This window comes from Pseudochaenichthys georgianus, chromosome 17 (genome assembly GCF_902827115.2).
Source record: "Pseudochaenichthys georgianus chromosome 17, fPseGeo1.2, whole genome shotgun sequence".
NCBI classification, from domain to species: Eukaryota; Metazoa; Chordata; class Actinopteri; order Perciformes; family Channichthyidae; genus Pseudochaenichthys; species Pseudochaenichthys georgianus.
In genome coordinates, this window is record NC_047519.1 from 27,389,198 (window position 1) to 27,405,471 (window position 16,274).

Genomic DNA, 16,274 nt, shown 5'->3' on the forward strand with positions numbered 1-16,274 from the left:
TAGGATAAGTCTCCAGGAAATGCATGTAAGTCAATGTAATGTCCCCTGAAGTGATGTATACATGGTATGTGTGTGTGTGTGTGTGTGTGTGTGTGTGTGTGTGTGTGTGTGTGTGTGTGTGTGTGTGTGTGTGTGTGTGTGTGTGGAAAAAATGTATAATATTTTCAGTACCTTGTAGGCGATCTTAGCAGGACATTTCTTTCCCAGGCCCAGGGGCGGTGACATGTGTATTAACGTCTCATACATGGCAGTGTAGTGGATACGACCGCTTCATAGTGATAAGTGGGGGGGGGGGGGGGGCACGGAGAAACAGAAGCACAAGGTGGAGGGGTTAATAACAAGTAGCACAACACTCAGATTTATTACAGGGTACAGCGAGTTTGTGTGACATTTGAAGAACATGTTGTTCTTTTTTCAGCACAGTGAAATTGCTCTTTCAGACTTGAATCAGATCAACTTGTACTGACAACTCATTGCAGTGAAGAATGTGTTTCAAACACTTTGACAGCCCTCTGCTGGATGAAGATAGAACATGGATGCTGATGAAGTGAACATGCAGCAGCTATGAGATCGAGTCTCACCACGCCAGGCGATCGTACTCCCCCCAGATGCGAACAAACTCATCGAGGTGATGTGGACCCAGGATAGAGGAGTCTCGCGTCAGGTACTCAAAGTTATCCATGATCACAGCCACAAACAGATTCAGCATCTTTAAAAAGGGACGTAAAGAAAGTGTAAAGACAGCGGAGAAATCCACAAATACATTAGCCGGGTGTTTCTTTAGTTGAGCCCTGACCAGAAATGAGCTGAAGAAGATGAATGAGACAAAGTAGCAGTAAGCAAAGTCCGTCCCACACCCCCCCACGTGGTCCGGAGACGTCATGAGGGGGGGGATGGAGGAGTCCGGCTCACACTCCCGACCCGACAGACACGAAAGCATGATCTCCTGCCAGGACTCCCCCGTGGCACTCCTGGTGGTTCAAACACAAACAAACACAGAGTTGACATCAAATTAAAAGCCATTTTCTAGAAAGTAAACACATTAAGGAGGGTTGAAATGAAAGGCATTGAGGCTTGACAGGTTTTTCTTGAAAATCCTACCTGAAAAGCAGCATCAGTGCACCGAAAAAGGTCTTAAAATTGTTGTGTTGATTGATGTGACTCTCATCGTTCAGCTTGATGTTTCCAAACACCTGCAGAAAACAGCTTCTGTTTATTTTATTGGACCAACATTGGTTTTGTATTTTGCTAGGAACAGGGCAAGCAGAATGTGATGTGCCAGGTTTTTGGGGAATGATTGGCCTAATATTTTAATACAATTGAATACACAAAAAGCTTCTGCCATAACAGTTGTAATATTCCCTGGGGTCCATACATAAACAAATGTACCAAATCAACAAAGTAATCAATTATTTAAACAAGTGGTTCAAATGATTTCATATAATACACTGAACAAAAATATATGTATTGGGGGGGTCTGTGGGGGTCCGAAAACCAGTCAGTATCTGGTGTGAGGGGTAGGGTTAGGGTTAGGGTAATGTGGTGAATCGAGTGGCCCATGGTGGTGGTGGGGTTATGGTATGGGCAGGCGTATGTTATGGACGACGAACACAGGCCACTCGATTCACAACATTACCCTACCCCTAAGCCTCACACCAGATACTGACTGGTTTTCGGAACCCCCCCAGACCCCCCTAATAAAGCAAAACTGCACGTTTCAGAGTGGCCTTTTATTGTGGCCAGCCTAAGGCACACCTGTGCAATAATCATGCGGTCTAATCAGCATCTTGATATGCCACACCTGTGAGGTGGGATGGATTATCTCGGCAAAGGAGAAGTGCTCACTATCACAGATATTTTCAGATTTGTGAACAATATTTGAGAGAAATGGTTATTTTGTGTATATAGAAAATGTTTTAGATCTTTGAGTTCATCTCATGAAAAATGGGAGCAAAAACAAAAGTGTTGCGTTTATATTTTTGTTCAGTGTATAAAGAACATCAAATAAAAGAATGCATCCAACAATACAGCTGCAATTCAATATAACATGATAAAGAAAGAATGATATGCAAATTCAGTCATATAGTCTGCATCTGTTTCCTAGAATTGTACTTGAAGCCCTGTACGTAACTATGTGCTCAACTGAGAGCCTTAAATACATATATGTTTTTCGTGTTTCGTATTATACGTGTGTTGTTTCTGTAAAATATTAGTGAAGAATACCTGCATTCCAATGATGGCGTATATGAAGAAAAGCATCGCAATGAGAAGGCAGACATAAGGAAGAGCCTGTTGGGGAATAACAAAAAATGACCATTTATTAAAACTTGTCTCAAATAATAGTGATGTTGCCTTGAAAACATTACTGTCGGTGAGATTGTAAAGAGTCCGACCTTGAAAGACTGTACGAAGGTCCACAGCAGAATGCGGATGGTGTAACCCTGTCTCAGCAGCTTGATCAACCTGGCTGCTCGGAATAGCTTCAAGAAACTCATGTTGATGGTGTTCAACGACTGAAGCACGGGTGGAAGGAGAGAGGGAGAGAGTGGCAGAAAGAAGGGAGAGACAGGATGTGAAAAACAGATGGCGAAATTCATCACAACATGACTTAAGTTGTGTCTGGAGGCAGGGATCGTAACACATGAGGGGATACTTGGAAAGAGAGAATGCTAAATCAAATGCTGGATATTTGTGCCTTTTCCTTCGGGTCAGGACATTGTGAAAATCAAATAGTGTCTTGGCAGTATCTTACCTGTAAATCCACAATTATCTCACTGATGCTGCCAAGAACAGTGATGAAATCAAAAATATTCCAAGTATCTCGAAAGTAGTTCTGCAGAAAAAGAAATCGTAGCAGCCCGGAGAATTAGACACAGTATTTTAGGCTACACATTTTGCAGAGAAAAAAAGTTGTCCCAGCAAATGATTATCAAAAGGGACTTGGGTATTATTATTATTATTATTATTATTATTATTATTATTATGTTTGATTGTATTTTTCTTCATTACATACTTCACACCTTTCCTGCATGTATTGATTCCATAATGTTTTTTATTTTCTTATTGTTGTCAAAAGCTTTGCAGAAAAAAAACTCAATACAAATATGTTACAAAGAAGGGACTTCTGTCCAATCACACACAACATGTGTTGTCCCACTCCCACCTTTACTTTGATCTAAGATCTTGTGTTTTTTTCTTGAGTCTTTATCAGTGGAGCTAGATAGATAGAGGTGATCTGCTCCTGTCTTTGATTCATCTCTTGTTGTGTTCATTCTCACCACCAAACCAAATGCCATGATCTTGAGTATACACTCCAAAGAGAAGAGGACAGTGAAGGCCGTGTTGAGGTGCTTTAGGACCATGTCGTAGGCTGTCGGGGCCGAGTGGTGCTGAAAGAGAAGGCACGGGTTCATGTTTCCATCAATATTTAAGTATTTTCATGTGGATCAGCAAGTACAACAAAATATATATATTTAAAATAAAAGTCTTTAAAGTCACTATTTGTCATTACAAAATGAAGCTGTAATAAATTCTTGTTTTTTTGCAAACTGAACAGTTCCTATTGTTGCAGTTCCACTTAAAAGCATATAAAACGGCAAGCAAGCAAAGTTGACTTATGAAGTGTTGAAGTCTTCACACCTCTAGCTTTTCAATTCGTATACAGCAAGTCTGGAACTTGGAGTAAATGTTGAGTGGTTTTCTTATCTCTAACTCACAGTTTTGAGCACTTCAATATGAAAATATGATGAACACAAAGGTCATTTTAACTATATCATTTTCCAGTATTAATCCAGCTGTACTGCTTTACCTTCATCATGAGCACCACAGTGTTGAGCGCGATCATGACGAGCACGGTGTACTCGAAGGAGGGCGACGCGACAAAGTGCCACAGTCTGTACTGGAAGGTTTGTCTGTTCTGCGGCATGTAGCGGGTCATCGGCTTGGCGCTGATGGCAAAGTCTATGCAAGCCCTCTGATGGACAGATAATGAACAAAACAGACATGAATGAAAACGTGTGAATGTAACCATGTGGGTGTGTATGTATTTCACTGTGGCACACCTCGTTCTTCTCCAGACTGCACTCTTGAATCATCTTATCCCCCTGCTCCTGGAAGGTGATGATGATCAGAGCCACAAAGATGTTGACGAAGAAGAACGGGAAGACCACAAAGTAAACCACGTAGAAAACAGACATCTCCATGCGGTTCCCCCGACTCGGCCCCATGCTATCCTCTGTCACATCGGTGGAGTGCTGCAGGATCCTAGCAGGGAGAAAAAGATGGGAGGAAATCATGCATCTGTTTTAGGCTTTAACAGCCAGAATGACTGAGGTACCAAAGGAAAGTCCACTTACTGAGGCCATCCCTCTCCAGTTGAGACAGTGAAGAGTGTGAGGAGGGCCCAGCAGACGTTGTCGTAGTGAAACTCGTGTCTCTTCCACTCTCTTCTCTTCATCTCCTTTTTGTCTCGGCTGTAGTCGATGTAGTAGCCTCTGTAGGGAGAAGCGCGGTCAGAGGTCATTGCTTCATTTAATCCACTTACTAAACCAGCATGTTGGACGAAGAGAAAGGTATTTAAGCTTTTGTTTTGTGAAAATACTTGTAGCTGTTGAATGTGGGGATCTGGGGGGCACAGTATATAGAGAATGAGCCTCTGTGTGGAGGGTTTCTTTATTGCCCTAAAATGACGGAAATGTTGTAGTGGTAGAAATAGAAGCAATAGTTTACCACCAAAATTATATTTCTTTATCATCGTTACCTTGAATTCTTACAGGGTGATGCTTCTGCTCTTTGGGTTGTTAGGGAGTTACCTTTCCTTTGTAACTTTACTTAAAGCTTATTTCATTTAAGTGTTTTTTTTGTATATAAAGTGCAATATAGTGCAGTATACAGTATATAGTATTTCCAGCTGCAACATTAAAGTGTCAATGCATGATGTTAATAATTATGCACTTTCACAGCAAAAGTTTGAACAAGACGTTTATTTATCTAACTTTAACTTTGTGGTATCATTGTGTTTTGGTTAAAAGGTTTGCTTCCTTCTACCACCAGTAGTTTGGATATGTGCACTTACTGGCATTCCTTCTCTGAATTCATGGAGCTGTCGTTGCAGTAGAAGAACTTCCCCTTGAAGAGCTGCACGGCGATCACGGCGAAGATGAACATGAAGAGCTGATACACGATGAGGATGTTGAAGACGTTCTTCAGAGATGTGACCACACAGTCGAAAACAGCCTGTGGAGAAGAAAGAAAAGAGGAATGGCAAAGCGGTATCAATCTTTCAGAGATCTGTCAAATAACACCAAGAATAAAATACTAGAGATGTCCTGCAGATGTTAACATCGCACCTTGAGTTTAGGAAGCCTCTTGATGGTTTTAAGAGGTCGCAGAACTCTCAACACTCGGAGAGACTTGATTGTCTTGATGTCTCTGCCTTTGTTGTTTCTGTGGACAGTGAAGTACAGCACTCAGGAACAAAGCTGTGGACTCAAAGTCATGCACATGGACATATGGCTCACACACAATCAAAAACGGTGAAAAATAAAAACATATTCAAAGAAAAAGGTGCATATCAAAAAAACAATGAAACACACAACCTTGACTGTGTTTGTACAGAGACCAGCAGGTGGCAGGGGGTGACGTTTTGATCACTTTGCAATTTTTATCTTTAATTGATTACAGTAGCAAAACGGTCCTGACTTGAGGGTCCCTTTTGTTAAGGCAGATGTTATTTGCGGGTGACTATAGTCAACAAAGCTATTTGCACCCGGGTGTATATACAGTAGCCACACTTGATGTTTACATGTAATTAAGGGACAGCATTACGTAATTATATATTCGCGTGCCCAAATGATCAAAGCTGTTACCTGTTACCTGTCTGGCTCTGCAGTTTGGTGAGATTAAAAAGACATAACAAAAAAAACAAAAACATACTGAATGCAAAAGGAAAAATCACATAGATAAAAAAGAGATATACATAAGATGGTGAGAGATGCGAACATTTAGTGCGACTGACCCCATCACATTCCTGGTCGCCCCAACAGTGATAAAATCCACAGGAACAACAGAGAAAGATTGAGGCATAAAGAGAGATTCACCGTGAGCAAAGCTTGGAGCATCACAGCAATATTCACAACAGAGAAATTAACATACAGTACAATTCTCTACAGTACAACCAGAGGCACAGGAGGTTATTTGGCACACTCATGCTTAGAACTACGACACATATACATATTGAAAAGGCTTTTTAGCTTCACACTCCACCCATGTATAGCGCAAAGATACACAGAAATGTACTTTTCCCTCATGTTATAGGCTCATGGTAACATTTCAATCTGAGTAACCCACTTCACAGCGCCATGCATGCTTCGATATTTGCAGTTTTTAACTGTAGCAACATTTGTTTTTGAAGCTACAAAAGGGCGTCTTTGGGGGAATGTGGTAAATAACCATACTGTATGTTTAGAAAAGGAATTGCCGCAGTGAGTCAGTCATTAGTCATCGGCAGGCTATATACTGTTGTGACTCACGTTAAAGCAAAAGCAATCAGAGCTCCCACCACCACGATGAAATCCAGGATGTTCCACATATCTCGGAAATAAGAGCCATCGTGCAGAATGAGACCCTGGTCTATCATCTGAAGGACAAACGCCCACAGGGACATGTCAAGTGAAAAGACTGAATACACACAGGGACAGAACATTTGGAGAACGTCATATTCTTCAGGATTAGTGTGATACAAACGGAGAAAAGAGATGCTTCAGTGGCTGACCTTGATGATCATTTCAAAGGTGAACACTCCAGTGAACACGTAGTCGAAATAACGAAGGACCTGGAAAATGTACCCAAAAATGTAAATACAAATAAAAGGTTATTGATTCTGAGGATACATACTCTACATGTATGTATGTACGTATTGTCACAGCATGTAAATCAGCACACTTTTTACGTTAACAGCAAATGATAGAAACAGATGTTAAACTATTTTATTTCTGTTATCCAAGATCTGTCTTGAGCTGTTACAACAACAACAACAACAACAACAACAACAACAACAACAACAACAACCACATTTTAATTCAGCTTTTTGTGGTCGTGAGCCGCTCCTACTTTTTACTTGTACATTTGATCAGAATAGCGTCCGTTTATATTTTCAGGAGGTGTTGAGTCTGTCTCTGTACTTCTTCAAGAGCAGTACATATTTCAAGTCAAGGTTTGCTGCAGCACATATGGGAATTTAGTCAATCCAGTCGATGGTGTGAAACCTTTTAATGTCATTTTAAGTGCCCTTAGTAGATCTTTGCTCTGGCTCTCTGATATTAAAGTTTAGAAATGACTACACTGTGTTTATTTGGTTACTCTTGACACTTCCAGTGACAGGGAGTTGTGCCCAGCTATTTCTCAAGTAGAATGTGTGTGAAACCAAAGTGTCACCACACATTGTTGCTGACACAGCGTTAAGTTGAATTGAGATCAAACAGTAAACCTGAAAATTGTCATTTGTGTTTCAGAGTGAGTAATTGTTGTCTTTTTGTCTTTTTCAGTGTTATATGGAAGGATTTGCTTCCTGGAGGATAGATGGATTAACACTTGGTCAGTAATTCATTTAATAATAGTGGCAGCGGTCAGTGTATTAACATCAGACTGCTCTGGTGTTAAGTCAATACAAGTCAATAAGTGCTCACAAACTTCTTATTCGTTAAAGAAGTATAAAACCAAATGAAATTAACGAATAGACATCCACTGTATCCACTGAGTTTTTAAGGTGTCTTTCAGAAAGTCAGAAAGCATCAACATCCAGACATTTCCCACTTCCTGTGTCAACTGTTGCTTAAATAACGCATCTCAAAATATTCAAACTTTATTTTTTTTTCCCTCAAATTTAAATGATCATTTTAGAGTTTAGATTTAGTCTTAGAAAATAAAGAATCAAACGGCTTTCTCCTCCATTTTCCATTTAATATGGCCAGATAATTGCCAGGCTAGTATTGAATATTCAAGTTACCCTGTCTATTACATTTAAATGCTACATTTTGACCTGCATTTGTAGGTTAAAAATTCAAATGCTTTTGTGAGGTTACATTTTCATTTGCCAAATGCTCCCATACCCCGTCCTTCAGTGTAAAAGTACTAAAATGCACTCCTCAAAGAGACCAGTAAAACGTGTTCTTCCTACATGCAATTGATCATCCCACATCTAAATGTAGATCATGAATAAAACAATAGCTTCTTTAGGAGGCTGTATTCTGATCTCACCTTGTTTCTGTCGGAGTTGGTGCACACAGGGTCCTCAGCAGCCAGTGCTATGCTGCTCGCCACGATCACCAGGAGGATGGTCATCTCAAAGTAGCGCAAAGAGACCATATAGTGACAGATCCTCCTGATGCTGCGTATCAACGAAGGGGGGGAGATGTAAGAATGTTGTGCGCACACAAAGAGGAAGCAAACACTACAGCACATCATGTGATATTCAGTGATTTAGTGGAGCCTGTAGCATCTTACGGGTTGGAGGCCTTGAAGATGAACATGCTGTCTGGAGCTACAGGTTTGGGAGGAGTCTGAGGTTCCTCCATCTCCTCCTCCTCATCCTCATCATCCTCGTCGTCGTCGTCCTCTTCCTCATCATCCTCGGTATCGTTCTCTTTGTCTGTCTGTTCAGAATTGTACGCCTCCAACTCTTTGCTGTTCGCTAAAACGCAGACAAAGGTGCAAGAGCAGAGAATAAAGTGCTTGGACAGCTATGATAAAGAAAGAACAATGTGAGTCACCGGCACAATGGATTCATGAAGAAAAAACAATGGCACTCTTCTCAGATGTCAAACACCTACACGGTGATCCATCGTGATACCGACACTAAATCCCACTTTATGATGCCCAGTAAAGCAGCGTGAGTGCCGTGAGGAGTGATCACAGCTACCTGTCATGGGCCTGAGCTCCAGCAGCGGTTGTGCAGACATTTCGATGGCCACGCTTTCCGCCGGGTCGGATTTGGCACGCTTGATGGAGACCTGGCGGCTCTCAGACTCGATGGTCCTCACACTGAACTCTGTGGCCTCTAGGGCGGGCTCCACTGGGAGGGTTTGGTCTGTGTGCTCTCCGTCACCCTGCTCTGACCAGGGACGCTCCAGCAGCTGCTCACACTGGGGAGGGTCAGCAGTTTCTCTGAAATGGGGAAGAACACATCAATATTTTATGACACGGGAATCGTCCCTGTAGAAAGAACCGTGTGAAAGCGCCGTGCTGAATTTCTATCTTTATCTTCTCCTTCTCCCCAAAGATGTTTAGCAAGCAGCATGTCACTATAGATAGTCATTTCCATATGTCAACCAATTCCTACTGAAATCTCACCTATATAGTGGGGTGTAGTATCCTATTACATTCAGAACCAAGACAAATGTCATATTATCTATCTTGTTAAAAGTTGTCTTACATTTTTTTTTAAAACCACATTACCTTCAGGCTCATCTAAACCTTGTGCTAAGTACAAATACTCAGTCACGTTCCAGTTAAAATAGTCTGTACCAGATAATTACTCTCAACAAGACAATGGATAAAAAACACTTATAAACAAATGCTAAAGTTCATGAGTGTTAAACCTTCAAATATATTTACATTAACAAGAAACTCATGAAAACCTCCTTACCCTTGACACTCGTCTCCAACTTCTGCGTATGGGTTGATGATGCATGTTCCCCCATCCTCTTGGACGGACCCTTCCACTTCCTCTGCTCTCTCTGCTCCCTCTCTGTCGTCCCTCTCCTCCTTCTCGTCCAGGACCCCCTCCTGGCTGTGGGACCGTTTGACCAGCGGCACCTCGTGAGGCGACACGGTGCAGTCCAGACTCTTGGCTTCAGGGCGAGCGTCGCGGTGACGGTGCCTCCTGTGCCGGGCCCCGTCCTCCCCCCCCTGACTGGTTCTGAACTTCCGGGCCATCCTGTGCCGGCCCCCGCCTGCTGCCCGGTGGTTACCTCCTCCTGTTTTCTCCTCGCTCAGGTTAGCCAGAGGCTCTGACGCCGGAGGCTCGGGGATGGCGATGGTGACGGACATCGGGGATTCTGGGATGGGCATCCCCACAGACTCGGGCAGTTGACCCGGGGTGGCCTCGGGGGCGGGGAGGGGGACGGCGGGAGTCTCCTCTGTGTCCTCAGTAGCGCCTGCAAAAAGCTCCTCTCTGCTAGCCGCCTGGCGACGTTTCCGCAGCTGATTGGCTCTCTGCTCCCACACCGACATGTGGACTTTCCTCCTCCTCTCGCGGCGGCTGACGAAGGCATTGGGGCCCTTGAGGGGCTGCTGTTCTTCTGGGGGCTCCGGCCTGTCCTCGGGCTCCTCTGGGAAGTTAGGTCTGCCTCGGTGGATGGCTCGTTTCCTGTATAGGTAGGGTCTTCTCCTCCCACTAAGGACATCAATGTATTTCATATTAGTATGAGGCAGAAACAGGCAACAATTGAGGAATTGGTGACAAGCAACATCAAGACTTGTGTCCATTTAGCATACCAGTTTGATACAAAAAACTCAAACAAATCAAATAAAAGTTGCAAGAAAAGGACAGACCTTTTCTATGGATTTATAATGTTAGTAAATCAGTAACAAAAAAAGAATCCCATGGAGAAATATGCAAATTACTTCAAGCTAAAAACTACAAATACATCCAAAAATTTAAAAAAATGAAGATACCTGAGAGGTAGGGACAGATAACAAGAACCAAAAACCACAAGAACCAAAAGGATAAAGTGCAGGAATTAGTGTGGAAAAGAATCTCACAAATTGAGTAGGAAAACTTAAGGGAAACTTAAAACTTAAGTTCTGTGAGACAGAGATGCATACACGTATACTTACTGGTGTTCAGATTCTTTTGTTGTCCGTGTAATCAATGAGTGATTATTTGAAAACAAGACATTAGTGTTTTACAACATACACAGAACATTTGTCGTGACACAGAACAAAATGTGTGTTTAAAAAGGTGTGTGTGAAGTTATCCAGCTATCCCAGAAGGGACTCTAATCAACTGTTCAAGATTCATAATATCTGGAAGCTTTCATTTTTGTTTGGCCGTTACCATTAAATAGGTTTGTCAATTAAGGGTTCAAATTGGTTCAGAAGCTGACATACACAACATGTTGGTCAGTGCCACAGAACAGTCATAAAACAGGACAACGTGATGGAAGCAGCAGGGCACTGTAATACACATCAGAAATAGCATCTTGATTGCTGCAACAAGTACAAGACTAACATTCAAATATGTAACAGACAAATGATACATTCAGTGTCACAGCTGACTGTCGTTGTACGTATGGTGATTATGTGTTTTAACTTTTTAAGTTAAATAGAGTTAAATAGTGCCTACTTGTTTTACTTTGTCTGTAATGCAATTTGTCATTTTGTTAGGAAACATGCTACTTTTTCATCATTACTACATGATTTCATGAGTTGCATGAGAGTTTGAAGGATGCACCATCATTTCAGCCGGGATTTTACTAACTAAAACTAACCAATCGTGTAAACATTTATATTATTACCAGCTTTCAGAGACTTTAAACACTTAATAAAGGTTACAACAATCACAGAGACTTATCAAAAACACTGCCACTAATTTCTTATTTCAAGTTAGTTTCTGCAAGTTGATTTTCAACTCCTCCATTGTCAGTGTGGTGACACTGAGGACACTGAGTCATACCAAGAAGGGATTCTTAGTCATCATTTGACACACAAACTCCAAAGTGTGCCTCCTCCCAGTAGAGTGACACACTGAGACTTCTAACTGTTCCCAAAGATATTTGAAAACTTCCTCCTGCCCTCCTCGTGACTTACTGGATTATTAGACCTGTGGGAAAGCCACCAGGTCATCAGGAGGAGCGGGAGGTCAGTGAAGAATCTCATTTACAACAAGAGAGGCTGCCCATTACCACGCGCAGGCCAAGACTGTGACAGAAGGAGTTTCATATATGCTGCAGGTCATGCTTCTAAATCAGGCACAAGCAATAACCATTCAGAGTTACGTCATCAATGCCTCAAACAAGCCTTTCTAGCGTCTCATTCGCCATGCACCTGGAGGCACTGGAGGGCAGATTGAGCATTCCTCAGCTACACCTACTGGTTCCCAGAGAGCCCACAAACACTGACATAAATATTGATCTTATTTGTTACCCCTAATTGATTTTGACACTTTTTCATAATGATCAAATTCAGGATCACCACCAGTTCTCCCACAAGCATTGAGTTTGAATTCACGACTTGCATCTGCTGCAAAAACACAAAACAATTTGAGTCGTGACAAATACAGCCCAATGAGAGTTCATCTGAGAAACAGTCCCACACTCACGACTAAGAGCTTCCTAAAAAGCTCATTTGTGTTAGCTCTTAAGCAATAACTTACTCAGATATCAGGCCATCTCTGCCTCTGGCGTATCTCTGGTTGAAGAACTCCTCCTCCTCCTCTTCATCCTGATAAAGATAAATACACATTTAAAGGACGCATAAACCTATTCATTATTGCACATTTAACATACATCGTTGAATGTGTGCGATAAATATATTTAAATAAAAAAAACAGAGGTAAAAACTGTTCCGACCTTTGTCAGTTCCTGGGCGTTGGCCAGATTATCCACAGCGATGGCCAAGAAGACATTCAGTAGTGTGTCTGTCATGAAAGCAGTTAAGAACAAGCACGACAAACTTTGAATGCAGCACTTTTATTTGTGAAGGACTGTTATACCACTCACTGCAGTATCACAGCTTTTACTAAAGAATCCACAGTGTCAATAAGGATACAGTTTCCAAACAGGGTGAGCACTATGAAGTAGATTGATGACCACATGCCGTACCGCACTCCACCCTGCGAGCGAATCCCGTTATACATCACCTCGTTCCAGTCCTCACCAGTCAGAATCTGTAGGCAAATGCACATAAATAATTACGTTGCTCATATTTGATCTGCCTAAAAATTCCCCGAGCAGGCTATATATATATATTCCCTGTATGCAAACCCGTTCAAGATATGGTATTTAAATTGTCAAGGAGAAAGGTAATTACTGTTTGTGTTGATCAAAACACATTCACAGTGCGGTTGGTTTTTGTAGCAGATCTGATGTGGATTTGTTCACGTTTCTGATATTCATGTGCGCATATGTGTGCATGGTTGTGTGGGATGATAGCGGAGGCAGGGGGTGGAGAGCGAGTGAGGAGAGTTGTTTAATCTGCGCCTGGGGTGAGACATATCCCAGGGTGCAATGTGTCATGGAGAGCAAGCAGAATGAGGGGATCTGTGGGAGCCAAACCTGAAACACTGTCATGATGGAAGCTGGAAACGTGTCAAAGTTGGTGGGAGTGTAATCTTCAAAGATGAACCTAGAGGGACGGAAGATAGAAAGCAGGGTCAGATGCAACCAAGGAAGAAAAGATGGAGGAGGAGGAAGAAGAGGAGGAGGAAGCAGAGCTATTTTCATCTGGACATGTCATTTCCTCTCCTCTTCATCATTCAAGAAAGGCTGTTCAGTTTGCAGGGTGTGTAGCTTACATTGCCCGCTCTGATATGTAGCTTAAGATATTCTATGACATTAGGCATCAACAATCATGACCAGAACAAAAAGCGGTCCTCTAGAACTTAAGAAATGAGGATGTTTAGAAGTCCTTTTACTCACCTTCCTCCAAAAAGCTGCATCCCCAGCAGAGCAAACACCACGATGAACAGAAAGAGGAGAAACAGCAGGCTGATGATGGACTTCATGGAGCTCATAAGGGACACGACCAGGTTCCTGAGAGACGCCCAGTATCTGATCAAAAAGTAATCACATGTTTATTTGTCAGAACAATGTGGGAATATTTACACAAATACACCAGAACTCCAAAACCCACTTTGTCTTCCTTACTTGGTTATTTTGAATATTCTCAGGAGTCTCAGCGCCCTCAGTACGCTGATCCCAAAGGACATGCCGGGCCTGAAGAAACCCCAAACTACCTCAAAGATGCTGCCAACAATGACCTGAAACACATGACAGCAATCAACAATCATGTCCAATAGGCTCCATGTGACCAGAAGCAATTTGACAAAAAACAACATCATATCTAGAGTACATGAGAAAAGATGTGTGCTTTTTGATATTTGTGTTTTTATTGCTCTCAAATCAATGCACCGGTTTTGATCCTCACCCCTTTGTTAGCCATATTTGGGGTTGAGGAGAGCTTAAAGATAGCTGACCACGCTTCTTGTTTGAGGATGTGAAAGCACTCTCCCAACAAATTCCTCAGGGTTGTGGTTTATTTTATTAGCTTTTCTTTTTTAATGCTTAATGTCTTTCATTTTTTGTAAAGCACTTTGAATTGCCTTGTGTTGAAAAGTGCTATATAAATAAACTTGCCTTGCCTTGTGGTGTCTCAACTTTGTCTGTGCTATTTTCAAAATGTGACTATTTGTTAATTTGTAGTGATTCTGTCTTTAATGTTGGCTTGATAATACAGGGTCCTTATTATGCATGTGTTTCAATGTGCTAGGTATAGTCATCATGTTTTGGTTTTACATTCTTATATTTGAATGATAGAAAACATGTCTTACAATAATCGAAAGTACGAAATATTTAGCTAATTATTCCTCATTTTGCAACAGAAATCCAACTCTTTCTTCGTGATATGGAACTACATTTCTTTGAGTTACTTTTTTCTTGTTCAGAATGTAATATAAGTCTCACCCCACAGTCAAAGCAGTTGAAAGATGAATGGAAGTAGAGCCGGAAACCCAGACCATACATTTTTAAAAACATCTCAGCCAAAAACAGCCCCAGAAAAACAAACTCTGCATAGTCTGGAGAGGAGAAAACAATTAGAATGAGTCACATTTTTGAATTATTTGTAAAGCAGTAGATTATACTTTGATGTAAAAAGTGAACCCACAGAGGAAGATGGTCAGCCAGTCGGGCTGGTTGTGGTGGACGATGGCCACACAGATGGTGTTGAGAGCCACAAGACTGAGCACCATCAGGTAGAAAGTGTCCGTCTTCACCATGCGGCGGATGGAGATGCGTAACATGCGCTCTTTACGCCGCAGGTAGGCTGCTGGGCCTCGCCGGCCGCTGCGGAAGTTCATCCTGGATCGAGACATGTCTGAGAGAGAAAGATGGAAACAATGAGTTCAGGAGGGTAAGGAAGTGGTATTCTGTAGGATACAAATACAGTATGTGACTTAGGAGAAGAAGTCTGCTCTTAAGGTTGTGTGAGTAACTGAACAAAGTTATACTCACTGGCAGTAGACATGTCTGTATACTTCTCGTCCCCTGGCGCTCCTCTCCGTGCACCAGTCTTCTTACTCGCTCTCTTTAGCACTGAAAATACATTTTTATATTTTAAATAAAAAGGAGAAACAGCAAAATGAAATGATTATTGGTTATCCACCGCTGTACTTTAAGCCAGTGTTCAAAGAAGTACGTTTTACATGTTACTAGACATACAGTAGATATTGAGCAAAACAGTTGAATGCAACAAGACAGATTATATTTTTGGGCCGTTATATAATATTGAATCATCACAGATCCGTGTGTAAGAAGTAGGAGTGATTATCCAAAGGTGTGTGAACTCACCATCTAACGGCGATCTCCCAGAACTTTTATTCTCCTCCGCCAGCATAACCTCCTCTGTAATATCATAAAACTTGAAGTTATACACAGATTTATTTGCTTTAAAAGAGGCACAATTTGAATGATCAGGCATGGAAATATATACGTTGAATGGTTGTACTCTTTAGGATGTCTGCTAACATTTACAGGAACTGCTGTGAATGTAACTTTGAGAGGCCGCGATGACCTTTAGAGAAACAGCTCTTATTCTCACTTCATTTCTCGCAATATCTCTCTCTCTCTCTTCCCACACTCACCCACATCCATGTACACATAAATATGCACTGCAGCTCTCTCTCTCTCACACACACACACACACACACACACACACACACACACACACACACACACACACACACACACACACACACACACACACACACACACACACACACACACACACACACACACACACACACACACACACACACACACACACACACACACACACACACACACACATGCATGTAAACACACAAACCAATGGGTGTGCACAAAAATGTAGTCAGTGAGTCAGTATAACCTTTTCTCAACCTCTACTTGCGTGGGAGACTCGCAATGTAGATTGCCATTACACCACTGTGTGTGTGTGTGTGTGTGTGTGTGTGTGTGTGTGTGTGTGTGTGTGTGTGTGTGTGTGTGTGTGTGTGTGTGTGTGTGTGTGTGTGTGTG

General features: G+C 41.9%; 1 protein-coding gene across 3 annotated transcripts in view; it reads right to left on the reverse strand.

Moving 5' to 3' along the window:
* LOC117462176 (voltage-dependent R-type calcium channel subunit alpha-1E-like) overlaps window positions 1-16,274 on the reverse strand; it is a 42,653-nt gene that overhangs the window by 6,806 nt on the left and 19,573 nt on the right. For all 3 annotated transcript variants that reach the window (XM_071206323.1, XM_071206322.1, XM_071206324.1), the window contains exons 8-36: window positions 15,567-15,620; window positions 15,231-15,311; window positions 14,884-15,093; window positions 14,682-14,794; window positions 13,866-13,978; window positions 13,638-13,769; window positions 13,275-13,344; window positions 12,769-12,886; window positions 12,570-12,637; window positions 12,374-12,441; window positions 9,644-10,393; window positions 8,918-9,162; window positions 8,503-8,689; window positions 8,257-8,386; window positions 6,773-6,832; window positions 6,531-6,637; window positions 5,349-5,445; window positions 5,075-5,235; window positions 4,356-4,493; window positions 4,062-4,263; window positions 3,809-3,973; window positions 3,279-3,389; window positions 2,753-2,833; window positions 2,394-2,513; window positions 2,224-2,289; window positions 1,102-1,193; window positions 797-971; window positions 582-709; window positions 172-268 (exon numbers count right to left, since the gene is read on the reverse strand). In XM_071206323.1, coding sequence (XP_071062424.1) covers window positions 172-268; window positions 582-709; window positions 797-971; window positions 1,102-1,193; window positions 2,224-2,289; window positions 2,394-2,513; window positions 2,753-2,833; window positions 3,279-3,389; window positions 3,809-3,973; window positions 4,062-4,263; window positions 4,356-4,493; window positions 5,075-5,235; window positions 5,349-5,445; window positions 6,531-6,637; window positions 6,773-6,832; window positions 8,257-8,386; window positions 8,503-8,689; window positions 8,918-9,162; window positions 9,644-10,393; window positions 12,374-12,441; window positions 12,570-12,637; window positions 12,769-12,886; window positions 13,275-13,344; window positions 13,638-13,769; window positions 13,866-13,978; window positions 14,682-14,794; window positions 14,884-15,093; window positions 15,231-15,311; window positions 15,567-15,620 — 4,139 coding nt within the window. The remainder of the gene's footprint in view (window positions 1-171; window positions 269-581; window positions 710-796; window positions 972-1,101; window positions 1,194-2,223; window positions 2,290-2,393; window positions 2,514-2,752; window positions 2,834-3,278; window positions 3,390-3,808; window positions 3,974-4,061; window positions 4,264-4,355; window positions 4,494-5,074; window positions 5,236-5,348; window positions 5,446-6,530; window positions 6,638-6,772; window positions 6,833-8,256; window positions 8,387-8,502; window positions 8,690-8,917; window positions 9,163-9,643; window positions 10,394-12,373; window positions 12,442-12,569; window positions 12,638-12,768; window positions 12,887-13,274; window positions 13,345-13,637; window positions 13,770-13,865; window positions 13,979-14,681; window positions 14,795-14,883; window positions 15,094-15,230; window positions 15,312-15,566; window positions 15,621-16,274) is intronic.